We start from the raw sequence: 17249 nt of genomic DNA on the forward strand, positions 1-17249 counted from the left end.
GTAATGAGGTAGGGGCTAGCTAGACCATTTTGAGTTTGATGTGCTGTATTGCAGTTTAGTTTTATAAAATTGCATTGATAAAATCTGTCCAAGTTCCAGGTACAGTAAGTACTAAACAAAAAATGATACAGGAATCTCATGGGGTAGTAAGAATAATCTTATGAAAAGAAAATTAATGGAAAATATAATATAGTAACATTTAATGAATGTCCTTCTCCATGTTTAAGAGTCAACGTACATAAGTCAGGCAGATAAGTAGTAATAATAATAATAATAATTTAAAACTGTGAACTCCTGGGTTCAAGGGTACACCCTCCACCAAGAGGAGCAGTGTTCAGATCACTTGTCGATGCAGGAAAGGTTTGTCCCTCTCAGCTGTCCTCGGAGAGAAAAAGTTAGCAGATCTCTGGAGGGTTGCTGAGCTCTTCCTGTGTTTGATGGTGGAAGAAACAGAGGTATTTGACTTTGCATTCTTGACTCATCTCTCACCTGAGTGGATTGTTGCATATGATTTTCCTGTTCAGGCCAGTCACAACTTGAATTTGGAAGTCAACTTTATTTCAGCTCTTACTTCTCTGTGTATGAACTGCCCTGGATTTGAACCACCTTAGGCTTCCAGGATCCAAGAGAAGGAGAGAGCTGACTGGTAACTCCAGGGTGAAATGGGTAAATAGTCCAGGAGAGAGAGGAGAATAAGTTTGCCTAGAAAATTAGGTAGGCTTTTTGGAAGGAGTCAGTCTCAAGGTGTGGTCTCTCTCAATGTCCAGAAGTCCTTGTAACCCTTTACTTTGCCACAAGTGCCCCAATAATCACCATGATCTGGCTAACCCTGATGATATTTTCTTCCTCAAGCTACAGAGATGCTCTCACTTCAAAATTTAATTGTGATATGTAATGGATATGGAGACTGCAAAAAGGCTGGTGCCGCCTTCAGGGAGCTCAAACGTTGATTAACATTGCTGAATTTCTTCTGGTTTCTCTAGTAATGCAGAGGTAAAAAGACTGGATGAAATGAGTAATCCTAGTATCCCATCTAGGTTACAAGGGAAATAATTTGCGTATATTCTAACAGTCATATTCATTCACAACTAAAGATGTTTTCTGTGTACTTTGTACCATATCCACCTCTGTTCCTGCGCCAAACCTCATACAAAATCATGCTAAGAAAATATATGGGTATTCTGGCTTTTGGACAGCAAGATGGGAAACAGTCTTGGGCGATGGTACCTTTCAGAATTTCCCCTCCAGCAGTGTGGAAACAACATTTTTCCTTGGTTTCCTGTCTTTTGTATGGTAGATATCTTTCCAATGGATAGTTGCATTCACATTTGTTTGTGGTTGTTTGAAATGTTCAGATGACTTTGTCGGGGCAAAGTTCAGCCATGCAGAAATCAAACTTTAAGCAACTTAACAAAAGAAAGGAAAAGGGACTGATGCCATAGACTATATTCAGAGTGAATCTGTAATTGTCAGTGAGGTAAATATATCAATTTCCAATAAACCACACATTTTTAACTGTGTTTTTGTTTAAATTGCTGATAATGGCAAATAGGATATATTATATACTGTCAAAGAATGCACAATCTTACAGAATTACCTGAGTCTTACTGTAGGTAGCAGAGCATAATTTTGGGGTTTCTCTGTCATATTATTAGGCAGTGTGACATCTCACTGAGTTTTGCTCTCATAGGTAGTATTTCTCCCGGCAAGTATTTCTGTCCTTTACAGACAGACTATAATGCTTTGGAGTGAATCTGTTGTAGCTGGGTTTCAGCTAACCTTCAAGTAGCCCACAAGACCCCTTCACAGTGGGAAACCTCTCTCAGTCTCTCTGTCTGTATAATTATATATTGCTTTGAGGGATTTCTTAATGTTTTGAAAAGCACTGAAGTTTCTCAGCATTGTACCCAAGGAAAGAATAAACATCTCCTCTTGGGTCTTTCATTGCTGCCACAGATCAGTGTTTCTGGGCATCAGTCTGGAGACACAGCACTTGGTTTGTGGGACATAAAGGAATCAATAACACTGTGTTTTTTGATGGACACAGTTAAGGATGCTTTGTGTGTGCCTGGTGCCAAATCCACCTCTGTTCCTCAGACCAAGCCTCAGAGAAAAACACTGCAAAATCTCTCTTCTGAGGAAAGCTGAGGGAGCTCGGCTGGTTCAGCCTGGAGGAATGAAAACAGGGGGGACCTTGTCAATGTCTGTCAATATCTACAGAGAGGGCTTAGAGCATGGACCAGGCTCTGCTCAGTGTGCCCAGCAAGAGAACAAGAGGAATGGGCAGAAACTGATGTCCAGGGAGTTCCATCTGACCATGAGGAAGAAATTCTTTACTGTGAAGTGGCTGAGGACTGGAGTCTCCCTCACTGGAGGTTTTTCTAGAATTGTCTGGATACAGTCCTGTGCCTGTGCTCTGGGATGGTCCTGCCTGAGCAGGGTGGTTGGACCAGATGACCTACAGTGGTGCCTTCCAACCTGACCCATTCTGTGATTCCATGATTCTGTGATTCTCTGTTCTGGCCTCAGTGTTGTAACTCTGGAAGTTACATGTGTAGCTCCCACATGGATAGGAAGCTGGAGGCAGCTCATCTCCCATGTCTGGCCCCACACACCACATCCTGTATGCTTTATTCATAAGCTTACTTATTTATTTAAATGAGTATTTTAACAGTGTCCTTTGCATAGTCAACTTGACAGTGGGCAAAATGATAATCTTTAATTAGAAAACATATGTTAAATCATGTGGTGACATGAGTTCTTTAAATTAAAAATGAGCTCTTGCTGGCTTTGACAAGAAAAATTATGGATGTTGGAAAAGTAGAAGGAACATTTATGAATAGTGGGTGTGCTGGAGTATATAATTCAAATGTTTATTAATATCCAGTCCTGGAAGTGATTACAAATCCCTTCAGGTACCTGAGGACTCTATAATCACTCCTTTAATATTCTTCTTAAATTCTTCTGTATATGGCTGCTGATTTTCATTGTTTTGGGGTGGAAGGTTGTTGGGCATTTTTTAATGAGAAAAATAATTAAAATAACTGATTCTGACACAGCAGCTAATAGATCTCAGTCACAGCTGAGGAAAATATAAAACTTCTTTTGTTTTTGATGGTTTAGATTTTTCATTCATTCAAGTCAGCAGAAAGCTGTTGTTCATAGATGCTGTTTCTGCACATCTTTCAATGAAGAAAAATAAAGGAAAAAAATTATATATGACCCTTCACATTATCAGGAACATGAAACTTCATTAATTCTATTTTTGTTCTAAAAAGAAAATCAGTCTGGGTGAGAAGCAGAAATGAGGGAGGAAAAAGTCTGTTTCTCAGATATTTACAATACTTGTACCCTCCTATATATTACTAAAAGCCTCAGAAATATTAATTATTCAGTGTCTGTTACATATGAGGGAAGAAGAGATCATTTTTATAAAATATGTAACTTACCTAAAGTAACACAGCATGTCACCTGTTGGGTTAAGAAACAAATCCAACCTCTGCCTTAACTCTGCTTACTCCATCTTTTCTTCCTCATTTTTCTCATGTAGGATTTTTTTCCTTTTGAGTTATTTGAGATCAAACCCATGGGGATACAGAGCTCCAGAATCCATACCGGTGATCTTGATTCAGGGTAGTACTCCCACTCTTCCCTTGTCCTTGCCTTGCACCAGTGGAGTTTTATGGTTCCTTTGAAGGGATTTTTTTCACTTGCAGAGGAGTCAGTGAGCTCTGTCCCTTGGTGCTAGTGCCACCTTTTATTAGAAATGCCTTATGGATTCCTGTTTCCCAGCTTAGAGATTGTGGATCTTTTCTATCCAACCATGCACCAGACTTCTTAATTATTTTATTTTAATATATTCCCTTAATGCATGAAGCAGTACAAGGGACCATAGGGACACTGCTTTACCTCTCAGCCCATGTTTACACTTGGCATCTCCCTTGGCTGCATCTTAGCACCGTGACTTTCTTACCCTTTTCTAGGGGGAAGCCAGGTGGAATTGCAGAGTGTAGAACATGCCACTATGTGTGTGAGAACAGCTCTCAACTTCTATTGTCTCAAATTGGGAGATACAGGATTGTCAAAGACATCTGGGCTTTCATTTCCAAATGTTGTCTGTTGTCTTCATTTCTAGCTTTTGTGTTTTGTGTACCCACGTTATGTTGATTTTCCAGTTTGGGACTGAAAGACTTTGGAAAGTCTATAACAGTCTTTGATTTGCTCTCTAATATGTGCTCCTCTGTTGAACATGCAGGGTAAAAAGGGAGAACCAGGATTCCCAGGAATCAATGGTCTGATTGGCCCTCAGGTAAGTGACGATCTCTTAATTCTCCTATAATATGTTTAAAACCGAATTTTGTGGCAACCGGGGACATGGAACCACACAATGCAGCATGTGTGATCTTCTTCTTTGTACTGTATTTGAAGCTCATGTTTCTCCTTTTAATTTATCTTATTGAGATTGAGAGATGTCTGTCTGTCTGACAGCAATTACTTTTATCTTCCAGAGTTTTTAAACATCTTTGAACCAGGACAAGTGTGTTGTATGGGAATCCCTGGCGCTTGTGCTTACAGCAGAATCATTCCAGAGGGAAATCACTGATTTGTGTTTTGTGATGAAGGGGGACGTCTTAAGTTAATGACCCCTTAACTCCTTTTTTTTTAAGCTTTTGGCAAATTAGAGCCCCAGATTACACTGTGACATCATAAGGGCAAAACAGTGTGGTATATGTTAAGAATTGTCAGAGAGGATTTAGCTCCACCCTCAATCAGCCTGTTTGGCCCTGTGTTTTAATAACCCTGACACCTCTGACTTAGCTTCCTGCTAACTTTGCAGGCAAATTCAGCAGACCTGAATCACTTTGTAGGGTCACCCCTGCAATAAGAAAAATATCCATGGCAATGTCCTAAAGCAGGAAAGGTGCAACCTCACGTTGAGCTGACCACTCAGAATAAAACTGAGCATTTAATTTGTTCCCCTTTCAATAGTAAATGAACAAACTGGACTTTGGCTTTAGGATTGTATTTCAATAGTTGCTAAAGTTTCAGGAAGAATGATGCGCTTCCATTGCTACAGCTGTTGGTGATCTATTGTAACAAGCAGCACACTGCTAGACAGCAGATACTGATTGCTCATTTATTTGCTCTGGCAATTTATGCCCTTGTAACCAGGAGAAATGATCTAGAAGTGGGTTGTGTGACAGGAGTTTTGTAAAGAGCTCTTCACATGTCTGTGGAGAATGTCAGAGAGGTAATCCCAGGGCTTGAGACCCCATGCAGGTGAAGTCCCTTGTGTCCAGCAGGGAACCTTGCCCTGCAAAACACCACTTGATACCGGTTTACATATTTTTAGATCTTTTTCCTTTAGTACAGTATCTAAATTGCCAGTATTTCAGCAGTAGCATGGAAGAATGCAGACAGTTCTAATGGATTTAAAAGATTTTAGAATCATAGAACATTCAGAGTTTGAAGGAATTCATAAAGATCATCAAGTCCAGCTCCTGGCCCTGCACAGGACCCCCCAAGAATCCCTTCCTATGCCTGAGAGCATACAAGAACGCTTCTGGAATTCCTGGATCATGGAGTCCAGCACTTTGCTTTTGTTGTGTTATTTTTCTTAAATTGGTTGCTGTTGGGTTTTTTTCCTTTTTCTTCATTTTGGGGGAAGATTTTTATCCATGTATTGTTTTTAAGATGCCTGACAGTATCCATCCAAACAATGTCCCACTTACTTAGCTCAAATTCCCTGAAGATTAAACATATATATTGCATGTGTTAGCAATTTTATAAATGTATCTGTAAAAACTGCTGACATAGGTTTAAGTATTTTTGCTTTTTACACAAGCTAAATAATGTTAGCAAATTTTATGTTCATTAAAACTGCAGAAAATACTTGTCCCATCAAGGGATACTTAAATTGACTCTTCCTCCAAGCTAACTGCATGAAAGGTAAAATATTGTTTCTATTCCAGCAGTGGCACTCTGTTCTGATGTATTATTGCAGATTTCCATATTTCTCTTTAAAGAAAATGCTTACATTCACTTTGTGACAGAACTACTTTTCAGCTTAACAGCAATTTTTGTGGCATTAGATTTTTAAAGCATTTTATCAGCATTTTCTTTTCTTTTTATTTTATTTTATTTTTTTTTCTTAATTAAGACTATGCCCCAAAAATGCCCAGGAAGAAAAGTGGTTTTCTTATACTGTAGTTACATGGATATTAATTCAAGTTATGTACGGAAGCCTATGTCAGCTGTTCCTGCGCTGTCCTCATGGTGTTGAGGGACAACTGATTTGAGTTGGCAGCTCATGAACTACATTAGGACATGAAAATAGTCTCCCTTTCCTCTGCAATTTTAGATTTATGTCTTCTTTTGTTTTTTGACCCAATTCCCTACATTGATAATTGTATGAATAAGAGGAAGGGGTTGATATAGAAGCTTTAGAAGCTCATTGCTGCTGAAGGACACAGGAAAGATCTTCTGAAGTTATTATTGAGCTTTCTCAGGAAAAATCGTTGCTGTCATGCTCAGTCCAACTGAGAAGCCAGAGAAGATCAGGCAGCTTTTTCAGGGAACTGACTTAAGGGCTACTCTTGTGGGTCCCTTCCACAGTTTTCTGTGATTCAGGATTTTCTGTGATTCTATGGTCCAGTGATGAACTGCAGCTGAGATAAGTCAGTCCAAGTCTCAAGGACATTTGAGAGATAATTTAAGTGTCAAACCCTGTAGTATTTCCCCACGAGACTAGACGGCTGCCGACGGCAAAAATAAAAGAGTCTGCTCTCTGGCTTTGGGCAGGATTTTACAGCTTTTATTCTCAAGTCCTGCCCTGCTTGGCTGGAGCTGTCCCGATGACGCGCCGGTGCTAGAGAGACCTTGTCCCTCCCCTGCCGGGGCCTTTTTCCCCAGGGGCCAGGGCCCAGAGGCAGGGACACGACACTATCCAGTCAGGGAGAAGTGGGAGGGGAACAGGGCTGGGTTACATTTCAGTGTGGGGGATGAGCACTGCTGGGCAAGGACAGGTCATAGGACAGATACGTAGAAAAAACATTACAAATCCGATGAAATATAAACCCAACTAATGCATTACAACAAAACCCTGAAGCAGCATCTAGAAGACAACTTCCCTGCTGGACTGGGGATGTTTTGTGACAACAGGTTAGCTTGGTCTCTCTGCGTACACCAACTCAAACCAAATTATAATTTAAAAATATTTTAAAATATTTATTTTTTCTTCCAAACAAGCTGTGCTGGTGAACCTGTCCATCTGCTTATTTGTTTCATGTTGTCTGATGAGCACCTTTAAAAATGAGCATTTATTTTCCAGTCATCTTTACAAATGATACGTCTTGCAACATCATTAAGCCGTGGAACAGAAACTCTGGATATTTTTCCCCTCTGGACTTGAACAATATTCTGGCAGCAAGGACACAGACACCTGAACCTATAATGTGTTTATGTTATTATTTATTTGTACTATTTTAGTGTCCAGGGACCTTAATCATAGGCCCAACTTTTATTGCAGTAGGATGTTCAAATGCAGACTGAAAAATGAGCATTTCTGTAAAGAACTTGCAGCTGAAATAGTTGGCTCAGGCACTCTGAGCTGTATCACTGAGTTACCAGGGATGGGGTTTGGCTTCAAATGCAAGCACTTTTTGGGCATGAGGTGCTTATTCCTGTTGATGAAGATCCAATCAATATCATCAGTGGATCCTGAAGCTCTCTTAAAGCTGGCACCTACAGATGAGCCACTGTCAAGGCCCCCTGAGCTGAGTGGATACTTGGTGGCCACCTATGAGACAGCAAAACACCTCAAAAGTCTTTGAGATTTAAAGAAAAATGCCATACCTCTGCCTTGCAATACCTCTGGGCTTTTACTGAGGCTGGCCTTGTGCTAGATAACCTGATGGTGTAGGTAAGACCTGAGAGGAAGACCAGTACAAGCTGTACTTGTTCTGGTCCTGGCTGGCAGCGATTTAATTAGTATAGACTTGTCTGTAGGGTGTGAGGTCAAGCCCAGCTTTTCTTAAGTAATTCAGGAAATAAATGATCTCCTCTGAAATGCACGGCCTCCTTAATGTCCTTTTTATAACGCAAGTTAACACTGCAAAATGTAAGAGAAGGATGTGGGCCCCAGCTGCAAAGCTCAGATTGAATTCAAACTTTGCCAGTGCTGCTTGGAATTGGAAGATACTGCTCAGAGCGATCTTTAATAAGATCTATACCTTTAAAAAAATAAATTAAAAAAGTCTTCACTTGTGAAGATTACTAATAGTGCTGAAACAAAAGACATTAAAGGAGGCTTTTTTAGTTGTTTTTTCTCATTTGCTGTACTGACTCAGTAAACCAACTCCAAGCAAACACATGGGGAAATAAATCTTCCTCTGTAGACAAAAGAGATCATGTCCGTAGCTTACACCAAGTGATTAAATTAAACAAACACTCCCTTTCACTGGAAGCAGTAGACTCTCCTAGAGAGACTTCTATGTAAAAAGTCAACTTTATTCCATACTTTTAAAGATCTGCAAAGACAAATCAGAGGATTTTTTGTTGACAGAAATTTAACATTGGTACTCCAGTTCCAGTGCGGCCTGATGAAATGACTGGAGACTGGATCCGTGTATGAATTATGGCACTGTCACTGATGCTGACTATAGGACATGTATTGTAGACCAATGCTCAGGTCTGTTGGCTCTTCAGGCTTTTGATTTTTAATATCATCAGCAACAGTTTTTTTAATATGTTCTCTTAGCTTTGTATTGGTTTGTAAGGCAGGATTTAAGCAGAGAGAGAAACATGGTGGTCTAATGCCGCATTAGAGAAAATATCTCAGTAATAATTTCCATTTTAGATTGATAGAAGGAAAAATTTCTTCACTGCAAGGGTGATCAAGCACTGGATCAGACTGCCCAGGGAAGTGGTATAATCACTGTCCCTGGGGCTATTTAAAAGAAGTGGCACTTAGAGATGTGGTTTGGCAGTTGCTGCCCTGGGTTGATGGTTGGACTCAAGGATCTTAGAGGTCTTTTCCAACCATAATGATTCTCTGATTGTATAATTCCAATTCACAGCAGAAATGGCTGGAGTGAGAAATGAAAAGCAGATTTGAGAAGCTGATCCTGCAGTCCACTCAGATGCCATGGAGAAGAAGTGGAGTGCTGGAGTAGCAAAGGACATAGTGAGGCACGTGTGCTGCTCCACAAAACTGGCTGCAACAGCTTCATTTCTGATGGGAAAGGAATGTAAATAAAGGAGAGACAGCATAAAGCCAACAGGAAGGGTCTATGGGGGCTTTCTAATAGGTGAAATTGGGGGGAATGTCTTTGAAGTGGAGACAAGGAGAGTGGAAGGGAAAAGGCTGTCAGTCCCTCAGTTGCTCATTTTGCTCTAATTTTGGCAGCAGACAGAATGCTCCTGCACGTCCCTTCTTCCTGTTTGTAAAACTGACACACTGCATTAACAGCCCAGACCAGAATGTTTTAATATGTGTTAAGGGCTTATCTAAACCTTTGTCATAGTGTAAGAGAATCTAGACAAGAGCGTGGAATAATACACAGAAAGTATGTCTGTGTAGGCTTTGCCTTCAGGTGTCTGGGAAAGCCATCAGACTTCAGTTTTCATTGTGGAATGTCATTTGTTCACCTCCCTTTTAGACTTAGTCATCCCTTCTTTCATGGAAAAGAGATTTAGGCCAAGCAGTCGGCTGGTGGAGTCACAGACAAAGATTTCTGTTCCTTTTCAGAGCCTTCTTAGGGAGTGCACAACCTAAATCTTAATATCTTTCACAACCTAAATCTTAATATCTTTGCCTTTCCCAGCCCATCTTCCAACAAGGTACACACTGGAAGAGAAGAGCACTGCAGAGTGGATTCTGGAGGACAGACACAGCTGTCTCCAGTGTGAACAGTGTCATATTTCTTTCCTGAGCATTGTTACTGCATTACGCTGTCTAAGGAATGAGGCTTGATGAAACACAAGCCTGAAAAAATCCACCCTCCACAATGTTTTTAAAGATATCCTATCCCAAAACACACATGCCTCTACACAATATTTAGATTTTAGATTTCAATGAATATTTGAAATATTTTTGTTTCAGAACAAACGTTGGAAAATATTCTGGTCTAAATATTTTAATAAAATTTTCTGTGTTTTGCATTTGTTTTCCAAAGTGAGTTTGTGTAGATCTGTTTTAAAATCAAGTTTTCATGTATCAGTTTTTGCTTCAACACATACAAAGCACATGCCAGAGTATTTACCAGCCAGAAAAAAAAGTGCAGCCATGATTATTTTCTTCTGGTTCAGGGTTTTAACAGGACAATACTGTGGTCTGGATTTGGGATACGGACTCTCATCTGTATAATTCATTAAATAATCTTTGAAAAAGATAGTTGTATAAATAAGGTGTTTTAATCTGTATTCACTTAAAATGGAAGCAAAGAAAACAGATGGTGTGATATTTTTTGGGGGTAAACATTACACACAGTCTTGTTGCTGTAGTTTTATAGTGTTGGTTTTTTAAAAGCATAAATAGATTCTGTCGGTTTGGTGAGTTCTAATATTTAAAAAGAATATTGCTTGCTCTGAATTATACTCAGAAGTCAGGAGAAGAGCTACAATACAAGATGATGATGATGTACAAATGAAACAGAAATTTTCTGCACAGTAGCAAAAGGGAATGCTCTATAAAGGATATTTATGATGTATTTCTGCCATTTTATTTCACTTTGTCCCATCACTTACTGTAGCCCAGCCTGTAGAAAGCAGGAAACCCAGTAGGACAGTCGATGTACAGCTGGAGCAGGCTGCCAGCATCCTGTGCGTCTCCAAGGGATACTGCTGGCCATTCCATAAAACTGTGCTTTCTGTGTCCCCCTCAGAGAGGATTTTGTCAGAAGATCTTCCCATTAGTGGGTGTAACATTAATTCGTACAACACATGGTGAAGCTATCTGTAAACCAGTTTGGGCATGATATCCTGGGTAATCATCTCTTGGAGGACAATGAAATTGAATTATTAGTGGCAATTTAGAAAAAGGAACGGTGGGATTCAATTTTAGGACTTACTGTTTCATAAGGTTATTGTGGTCTAACATATGGAAAGTTTATGAGAATAATTAGAAATTGTCTTGGATACTGAGAATACCAAGAGCTACTGGGAGAAAGAGCTGGGATGAGGAGGATGTAGCATTTCACATTTTAGGGATTACGCTGGTTGCTGACAGATACTGGAGTAAGACTTTGCTTTTAGATCAGACTGACCCCTGCCAATTCACTGTGTGGGGTAACACATCATACCTGGGATTGCTTGGGCTGAGGCTAGGTCCTGACTGGGGTTTTTCACCTCCTGATGGAAGTTCCCTGTTGTAGGGCTAGGAAGGATATGTGTGTCCTGGTAGGAGACAGTTCACTTACTGACAGAGAGAGAAATAAATTAAATTATTAGGAAGGAACTGATGAGATTGTCAAGGAAAGCCTGAAAGGGTAAATTTACACACAGTCCAATCTGAACCAGTTTGTCATTTTTCTAGTTTTACCTTCTTTCCCAGTACTCCTCCCTTTCTTCATGGAAGCCCCTTCTTGGAGCCCATTCCTTCTGTAGGGCCTCTCAGCAATGCCTTGTAGAGGTGGAGTAGAGCCAAGCGGTGTTTCCATGTCCTTGGTGTCTGTTTGCTCCATCCAGCTGCGTCTGCACACAGTTGTGTCTGTGTGTAGTATTTTGTCTTGTGCTGGGCTTGTTTGGACTGTTGAGTCTTTTCCTTGAATGGTGAAGCCTTTTTTAAGTGAGGGATGGTCTTGACCAAGCATCTCCTGATAGTGGAGAATCTTTAACAGCAGGATCCAACTGCAGGACTCCCCAGGAATGAAATCATCAGCATCAGTGCATCTGAAGGCACATCTTTTTGGGGCTGTTGTGCTGTGTTCACATTTGAGGCACTTTACAAGTGAGAGTGTTGTTGACAGGACAACTCCATGTCTATTCTGACTTGCAATGAGACAAGTGTAGCTACAGAATTCTTTTCTAGTCTTTTTGCCCCATCTATTGGTGAGAGACTGTCTTAGCTTCTGGCTAAGACAGTTTGCAAATGTATTTTATAAGATCACTTATCTGCCGTTTCTGCCAAACCATGCCTCAAATAGGTCCTTTTCCTCACTTTTTTACCCCATTTTCTTCTCATCATCTATATTTTTCATAAAAAATAAATGCTGATATTGATCTACGACTTGTAATACCTTAATTTTTAATGATGACAGGGAAAATGCTGTCTGGCCATTTTCTGTCTTGTCTCAGTTGCTCAGTTTCAAACCTTTAGAGAGGTTTTGGGCGGGGTGGTTTGCTGTTTTTTTTTTTAAGTACAATTGCGCTAGAGCTCCCCTTGTGCTGAAAACTGAAAATAATGAGATTGTGATGTTAGAAAGACAGAAAGAGGCCGCCAAGGTAAAATTTCAGCTCAGTCATATCTCCATTTCTCACTGCTGTTTGCTCAGGTCCTGATCCAAATAATACATGAACACGTTTCATTCTGAGAATGAAGAAATCCTGTCTTGTCTATAGGGGAAGCTGGCAGTAACAAACACCTTTGTATCTCAAACAACATACTAAGATTTGTCAAGGCTGGAAACAAATCTCTCATAGGAGGCCAGATTTAACAATTTGCTTGATGCATTAAAAAAAAAAAATAAAAAAAAAATCCCTCTTTAAATCAGGTGGCTATTGAGAGACTATTTCTCCTAAGAGTAACAGCTGTTGCAGGGAAATTAGTAAGAATGTTAAGGTATTTCCAGCTGGTTGTGTTCATCAAATTATGAGTTTGTGAGGATCTTTTACTACCTACCAGGTGGATGTCAAGCAACAAAATGGTGGCACATTTAAAACACTTGAGCCATTGCAGCATTTCTCCATACTCTTGGGTTCGTATTTTTAACCCCACCCTCCCCCAAAAAAGCAAGCTCAAACCACAAGCCTGGTTCATTCATTAGTTGCCTTCAGCAATTTTTTTTTTCAGAGGTAAATTATTCATTTTGAAACGACATGAATCAAGGTTAATTTTGTATGCTCCTAAGAATCCCACTGGTCAAGCTTTGTGTTGTAGGTTGTCACGGATGGCCTTCAACTCCTCCTTCTCTTATACTGGAGTGGAGGATGGAGCTCCCTTTGTAGCAGTGGCAGCAGTGGAGTGGGCAGAAGATAATGTTCTGCCTTGTGTTCACGGCCCTTTGGTTGGGCATCTTGCACTTTCTGGGTAGATATTAAGCAAAGAAAGCTCAGCGCTTTTGGCTGTTTCCTATAGGGCCCCTATTACACAGTGGAGAATGTGAGGCTTTCAGCTGCTACCAGAGGATTTGTAAAACTGGCTTTGTTTCCTCTCTTGCAGGGACCTCCAGGGCCCCCAGGAATTGCTGGACCCCTGGGACCGCCTGGGCCACCGGTAAGAAAGCTTGAGGGGTTTGTTTTATATCAAGAAGAAGAAAAAACAGCTGGAGAAAATTTTAGGTCGTGGCTTTCAGAGGGAACAGAGTTAGGGCCTCTGGCAATGTATGTTTTCTCTTACATTTTCTCTACTGCAAAGCCACAGCTGGTCCTAGAGCACAGCTTCTCCCTGCTGAGCCTTGGAACCACATTGATGCGTCCTGGGGATAATTCAATGTCTCCAGGGCTCCCCATGGCAGTGACCTGACTGCAGTGGAAGGGAAAATGGCGCTTCAATTGAAAGCATCAATCTCAAGTCAGATTCTTTCAAAGAACAGAAATACTGATTTATTTTTTTCTCCTGATTTCATTTCTCAGGGACTGCCAGGAGAGATTGGAGTTTCTGGTAAAACTGGCCCACCGGGACCAGCTGTAAGTGTTGAGGAACTTTACCTCGCCTCAAAGCTCTTCGTTACTTCAGATAGTTTAATTCTTAAGTCTGCTTTGTTTCCCACGTCTTGTCTGCACACAAGGTTTTAATGTGGGCTCCAATACAGTCACATTTAATCCAGATATCAGATATCTTTCGTGAATAAGAATTTCACCAGGTGCAGCCCCCACTATTCCTACTGAATTGGATCATGATATTTTCTTTATATGATACCTTTCAAAATTCCTTTTGCATTTGACACGGTATTGTTTTTCCAAATCTGGAATTTCCTGAATCAGCCCAAATAACTCATGGTTAAAATCTCAGATTTAGCAGAGTGGAGCAATTTCTGTTGGTCTTAAGTCATAAAAGCTGAATTACTAAATACTTGTTACAGAATTGCCACCAACAGCCTGCAGTGTGTGTGGATTCCCTGACACTTGGAAAAGGAAAGAAAACTTTTTCTCACCATTTTAAATGCATTACAGGAAGTAATTTTAATTATTTTATTGCTGAACCACTCTGTCACTATGTGCTGTATAATTTAATTTTAGGCATCTATCTACTGTATAAGAAATTACTAAGATTTGAAAGGAGAAATAGATGTAAAAAAAAAAAAAAAACATTTATAGCGACAAATACGGACTTATAGAGAATAAGTTGAAATATAAGTAAGATACATAAAAAGTTTTGAAGATCCTCAGTACATAAAAGTTCTATATTGGAGTTTCTCTGTAACAATGCTGACATCCAGTGGTCATTCACTAAAACTGGGATACTGGAAGGAAGGGCAGAGCAGACATAGAGTGTGAGAATTTTTGTGTCTTTTGAGACACAGTAGGAAAAAAAATCGAATCAAAATGCCTCAGGGGGTTCTTATTTTCTTAAACTTGGGTGACTGACAGAAGGGATGAACTGAGTGCTGAGTTTGCTGGTAGCAGTTTAAAGAACTGGCACTTATAGCTTATGTTTTCCTCTTGTTGTTTAGGGACTGCCTGGCAAAGATGGACTCAATGGGCTTCCAGGGCTTCCAGGTCAAAAGGCAAGTGACACCACAGACACTGGGATTGAGCTGCTGGCCTGGGCAGATGCTTGGGGTGAGCAAGCAAGGGAAGCAGGGAAAACACAGCTGGGCATTGCAAACCCTCATTCAGGAAATCCAGTGACTCTGGCAAATCAAGGCATATATCCAAGGCACAAAGAAGAAGAAAAAGAACTGTTGGAAGCTCCAAAGATTCTCCTTTCTTTTCTCCCTGAAGGGCTGGAAAGAAGAGATGCCATCCCCCTGAGTCTTCTCTAGGTCTATGTGGCAGAAAGTTGGTTCTTTATTATTTCCTACTTCCTATGCCCCATTTGAAATCTTCTCCAAATTATGGCTTGGGGAGTTGTCTCCTCCATTGTCTCTGCAATGGGAGAAGATAGATAGTAAATGAAGAGATAGGAGACACTTGACTTCTCATCCCCCTACAAATAAGGGTCAAAGAAATGTAGGTTTTGGGGATGATGATTGTATTAAAGATGATTATATTAAAGAAAACAGCTCTTAGCCATCTATTGCCTTGGATTGCATTGGCAGAAATGTTCTTGTTTCTGATACTTGTTCCCAGGTCTAGCAGAGTCCCCAGCTCCCATTTATTGATGAATAAAGGTGAGGAATTTGCAGCCCATAACATATTTCTGGTGTTAAATAAACTCTGGATTTTATACACATCTGTGTAGTACTTACTGCACTTCCCAGCTATGTAGCCATATTTCAACCATGGCAGCCCCTGCTGTCCATGCTGACTCCACTCACATTGGAAGATCAGTTTTAAAATATTTACATAACGGATCCAGTGACCAAGGCCTCAGTCCCAAATTTTTGGTTTTTAAAACACTTTCTAACCACATAAAGTTTGAAGAAACTGCATGGAGGTAGTTTTTTTCCAAATAATTCACTCTGGACATCTTTAATGTAACAGTGATAGTGTTATTCTAGAAATTCTCCAGTAGGGCACTGCAGATGTGATTGCAAATGGTACTAGAATGGAAAAACATTCCAGCAAGAATATTCTCATATGACTCCATTCACACCCTCCAGCTGATCCTGAGGAGCTGAATTAAAATATTCCTCACCATTGACTGCAGATTGCTGCACAAACACTAGAGGAGTTTGTGTATTGACCTCTTGTGTTCACTGCAGGGAGAACGGGGGGAAAAGGGTGAGGAAGGCTTTCCTGGAAAAGCTGGCCCTAAGGTAAGAGATGGTATTTCATGATATGCTGTATCCACTGAGTCAACCAAAATGTGATTTTGGAAGGTCTTATACTGAAGTCAGGAGAATAAGATTCCTTTGAAGTTGGAGACATAAGGGGATGAGCAGATGGGGCTCACTGACTTTTGTGGTGTTCCAAAATACCAACTCTCATTTGATGCCCCTCTCTCAAGCCTAAGTGTGCAGGGAGATCTAACCTGGACCTTACATTGGTTCCCTGCAGTTTGCATCCCCATCAAAAAGTCAATTTCAGAGCCTTGTGGTATGTAGATAGAAGAACATGGACCAGTAGGGACCACATTTTGCTAATAAGAAAGTGTTCTTATGGAAGGGTCAAGTTCTTGCAATGTTACAGATTTGCTTTTGTTTTTCCAGGGTGAACCAGGGAGCCGTGGCCAACCTGGTGAGCAGGTGAGCAGGAAAAACAGTCTGAACAGCAAACCCTACCTGTCAAAATAATAGCAAGTGACCACATGAGATAACAAAGCCATTTGCCAATGACAAGATCTGCGCATGTCATTTGCGTCGGTGATTGAAGGTGCAGCAGTTGTATGGATGAGACTTGTGGTCGATCTTACAGGTCTTTTCCAACTTTAGTGAATCTCTGATTGATGGAATAATGCAACAAGTCTGAGGCACAAATTGAGATTTATTGGTATAAGGCACTCATCAAGTTAATAACAATTACCCCACCCTGTGAGTCTGGACTGTACTGCTGCTATTCCAAATGTCCTTATAATCTGCCTGATAGGTATCACTCAGTTCCCAGGAAAGTATCCTTACCTGGTGTCCCAGGAAAGGTGAAATCACCACAGCATGGGCAAATGATTCCTCAGGAGTGTTTTCATCAGGCTCCAAGGGAGGAGTGGTTTCTGTACCCTTCCTTGATGTCGTTTCAGTGTAGCTGGGCAAAGAAACTACCAGGCTTGAAGTTTCCAGGCAGTCTTGGTCCAAGTGCAGCAAAGGGCCAGGCCCTGACCAGGCCTCTGAATCATCTCCTCACACAGGAGTGTTTTGAATTTTAACACCACCTTCCAAGACACTTGCCCCTCTCTTCACAGTGTGATGTTCTCCACATGTTTCATAAATGTTCTCTTTCCTGCTCTAAGTTAAATAGTGCTGTCCCTGAGAGGACTTCATATATCTTCTGAA

General features: G+C 40.6%; 1 protein-coding gene across 1 annotated transcript in view; it reads left to right on the plus strand.

Annotated features, from left to right (window-relative positions):
• The window catches only part of COL22A1 (collagen type XXII alpha 1 chain), a 239922-nt gene that overhangs the window by 157523 nt on the left and 65150 nt on the right, over nt 1–17249 (plus strand). The window contains exons 24-29 of the mRNA XM_040065878.2: nt 4256–4309; nt 13379–13432; nt 13792–13845; nt 14832–14885; nt 16026–16079; nt 16473–16508. Of these exons, the coding sequence (XP_039921812.1) occupies nt 4256–4309; nt 13379–13432; nt 13792–13845; nt 14832–14885; nt 16026–16079; nt 16473–16508 (306 nt within the window). The remainder of the gene's footprint in view (nt 1–4255; nt 4310–13378; nt 13433–13791; nt 13846–14831; nt 14886–16025; nt 16080–16472; nt 16509–17249) is intronic.

The sequence above is a fragment of the Hirundo rustica genome, chromosome 1, assembly GCF_015227805.2.
Source record: "Hirundo rustica isolate bHirRus1 chromosome 1, bHirRus1.pri.v3, whole genome shotgun sequence".
Classification (NCBI taxonomy): Eukaryota; Metazoa; Chordata; class Aves; order Passeriformes; family Hirundinidae; genus Hirundo; species Hirundo rustica.